This window comes from Microtus ochrogaster, chromosome 7, assembly GCF_000317375.1.
Source record: "Microtus ochrogaster isolate Prairie Vole_2 chromosome 7, MicOch1.0, whole genome shotgun sequence".
NCBI classification, from domain to species: domain Eukaryota; kingdom Metazoa; phylum Chordata; class Mammalia; order Rodentia; family Cricetidae; genus Microtus; species Microtus ochrogaster.
In genome coordinates this window covers 3,240,143-3,243,635 of record NC_022014.1, presented here as the reverse complement: position 1 = coordinate 3,243,635, position 3,493 = coordinate 3,240,143, and the positions used below count along the sequence as shown (strand labels likewise).

At 45.8% G+C, this 3,493-nt stretch overlaps 1 protein-coding gene across 1 annotated transcript; it reads right to left on the bottom strand.

Moving 5' to 3' along the window:
• Positions 1-2,337: 2,337 nt before the first annotated feature.
• Positions 2,338-2,832, bottom strand: LOC101980781 (peptidyl-prolyl cis-trans isomerase A-like). Its single transcript, XM_005349144.1, has one exon. It carries the CDS (start codon positions 2,824-2,826, stop codon positions 2,338-2,340), a length of 489 nt encoding a protein of 162 aa, XP_005349201.1. The 5' UTR covers positions 2,827-2,832.
• Positions 2,833-3,493: the final 661 nt, after the last annotated feature.

Below are 3,493 nucleotides of genomic sequence, written 5' to 3'. Positions count from 1 at the left end.
TATGTATGTGTGTGTGTATGTGTGTGTGTGTATATGTATGTGTGTATGTGTGTGTGTATGTGTGTGTGTATGTGTGTGTGTATGTATGTGTGTGTATGTCTGTATGTGTGTGTGTGTATGTGTGTGTGTATGTATGTGTGTATGTGTGTGTGTGTGTAAAAGTGTGTGCTGCATATGTACACGGATATCTGTGATGTCCAGACGAGGGTGTTAGATCCGCTGAGTCTGGAGTTTCCATCAGTTTTACAAGGCGCGTGCCGAGGGTTCTCAGAACTGAACTTGGTCTAAAGGAGCAGCAAGGGCTCTCAGACTCTGAGCCAAATCCTCAGTCCCCTAAATCTTGAATTTTAAGCATGAATTAAGAAGTACATTTTCACAGTATATATACAAAACCTTTTTGTTTCTTTCCAAAACAGGATTTCTGTGTTACAGCCCTAGCTGTCCTGGAACTTGCTCTGTAGACCAGGCTGGCCTCAAACTCACAGAGATTCACCTGCCTCTACTTGCTGAGTGCTGGGGTTAAAGGTGTGCTCCATCATGACCTGGCAATACAAAACTTAGAATAGTGATGAGATAGTTTTCATAGTGAATTTTATTTCTTTTCTTTTTTCAAGACAGGGTTTCTCTGTAGCTTTGGAACCTTTCCTAGAACTAGCTCTTGTAGACCAGGCTGGCCTCCTCAAACTCACAGAGATCTGCCTGCCTCTGCCTCCCAAGTGCAGGGATTAAGGCGTGTGCCACCACCACCAAGTGTGAATTTTATTTCTACAAAAACGAATATAGTCCAATAGCTTACTCAAAGGATGTAAGAAAAATTCTTTGCAAATTCATGATTGGTTTTCTATCCCTTAGATATTAATTAAGCTCTTTTACCGGGGCCTGCCAAAACAGACCCCTTCTCACCAAAGATGAGAAGAAGGTAGCCTAGGTCATCACTGAGAAGTCCTGTTCTTGCCTGTGTAACAATTTCCACACCAGCCAGCACTTGTGAAAGGAGAGCAAGCAAGAAACTCCCCAACAAGGTGGCAGGCTATGTCACATAGGTGGCGGGCTATGTCACACAGGTGGCGGGCTATGTCACACAGGTGGCGGGCTTTGTTACACAGGTGGCGAGCTATGTCACAAGGTGGCAGGCTATGTCACACAGGTGGCAGGCTATGTCACACATTTGAAGACATGGATTCAGAGAGCGCCGAGGGGAGGTATTTCCACCAAGTTTCAGGAGGAGAGAGGAGAGATAACAAGTTCCCGAGGTCTTAGCTGTGGGCTGGGTGAGCACTGAGGAGGTTCTGAAGACCAAGGGAAGCCTTGAAGCTTCTGGACTTGGTGATCTCCCCAGCCTACACATCCCTCAGACCTACAGTTGGGATGAATTTCCAAACATCACATGGAATGAATTGAATCTTTCTGGCTGTTTTGTAATATTTTCAAGAAACTGGGAGACAATAACTTTTATTTTCTTATATTATTATCATGAGCGGGTGTGTGGGTGCATGGACCCCAGGAGCCATTTCTCTTTTCCACCACTGGTTTGGGGGACTCCTCAGGTTGTCAGGAAACCTGACTTGCTTGTAGGGCAAGCGCCTTCACCAGGTGGGTCAGGTCACTGGCCCTGTTCTGTCCTTAGTTCTCATTAGACGAAGTAGACATGACCAACTGTGTGCATGCCCGCCAAGTTAGAGCAAACTGCAGACGATTCCTGGCTCTCAGCGATTTGGAAACTCCACCAAGGAAGTCTGACACAGTGAAGTGTAAAAGAATGACATTTTCTCACATCTGCAAGCATTTGGGAAGTTTAGAAAAACCTTAGCGATGAGAATAGCAGTATCTACTAAAATGTCGTATAAGGTAGTCTATGATTCATGTATATCAAGTTCAAAAATGGGGAAAAGTAAGCCCTGGGACTAGTTGTCAGGACTGTGCTTAACCATGGAGAGGGGGAAGGGGTGAGAAAAAGGCACAAGGGGACTCTGGGGTGCCAGTGACTGTTCCTTGCCGAGCGATGGAAAATGTTGCTCTTTGTGAAAACTCACTGCACTATATTTGGCATTTTCAGCAATCCTCCTGCCTTAGTTTGAATGACCTGGAATTACAGGCATGAGCCACCACTAGTTTATTGTACGTTATATATTCTTTTTTTTCTTAGTTTTTATTCATAATCATAAACTTAACTCTGGCAATCCAGCTAGACTTGAAGGGGAATGAGGAAAATATGGAACCCAAAGAACTTCAGTGAGAGCAGAGATTACAGGGTACTGTGAGCAGATGGGGCTGGGATGCTCTCCTGAGCTACAGAAGGAATGGTCTGGTGGGTAAGAAGCCCGCAAGTCAAAAGAATTAGAGTTGTCCACAGTCGGAAATGGTGATCTTCTTGCTGGTCTTGCCATTCCTGGACCCAAAACGCTCCATGGCTTCCACAATGTTCATGCCTTCTTTCACCTTCCCAAAGACCACATGTTTGCCACCCAGCCACTCAGTCTTGGTGGTGCAGATAAAAAACTGGGAACCGTTTGTGTTTGGTCCAGCATTTGCCATGGACAAGATGCCAGGACCTGTATGCTTCAGGATGAAGTTCTCATCCTCAAATTTTTCTTCGTAGATGGATCTGCCGCCAGTGCCATTATGGCGTGTGAAGTCACCACCCTGGCACATGAATCCTGGAATAATCCTGTGAACGGAAGAACCCTTATATCCAAATCCTTTCTCGCCCAGAGCATGGAAGTTTTCTGCTGTCTTTGGAACTTTGTCTGCAAACAGCTGGAAGGAGACGCGGCCCAAGGGCTCGCCATTGGCCGCAATGTCGAAGAACACGGTGGGGCTGACCATGGCTGCAGCAAGCGGTGAGAAGGGACAGCGGTGTCTGCAAAGCGGCCTACGTTATACATTCTTAAGGAAACATGTAGGGTCTCAGAGATTTTAGCCTTATGCATACAGTTCATACGTGAACTGCCTAATAGCATCTTTAAAACTAGAAGCTGTTTTAAAGAATAGTTTGAGACTACAGCAAGCAAATGATAAAAGGTTCTGAAGAGCTTTTTGTAATAAGCATAGACCCCAAAAACATAAAAAAGAGAACAGTTTTAGAGTCACAGAAAACTTGAGACGCTAGCTCAGCGTTCCCACAGGCTTCACTCTTTGTCCCCAGCCACCAATGTCCCATTAGAACTGTGACACGTGCTATATTTAGCAGCTTTAGGGGTTGCAGAGATCTCAGGGGTTAAGAGCACTTGCTACTCTTCCAGAGGACCCAAATTCTGTTCCCTGCACCCAGGTCAGGCAGCTCACGACTGCCTGTAACTCCTGCTCCAGGGCATCCAGTGGTCTCTTCTGACGCCTTACACAGGTGGCATCTGCACGCGCGTGTACATACGCATATACACATAAATAAAAATAAACTTTTAAAAAATAAGAATTTTAAGCCGGGCGGTGGTGGCGCACGCCTTTAATCCCAGCACTTGGGAGGCAGAGGCAGGCAGATCTCTGTGAGTTCGAG

Excerpts from the sequence above, each read along its gene's own strand:
- LOC101980781 (XM_005349144.1), bottom strand. The coding sequence starts at position 2,826 with ATGGTCAGCCCCACCGTGTTCTTCGACATTGCGGCCAATGGCGAGCCC.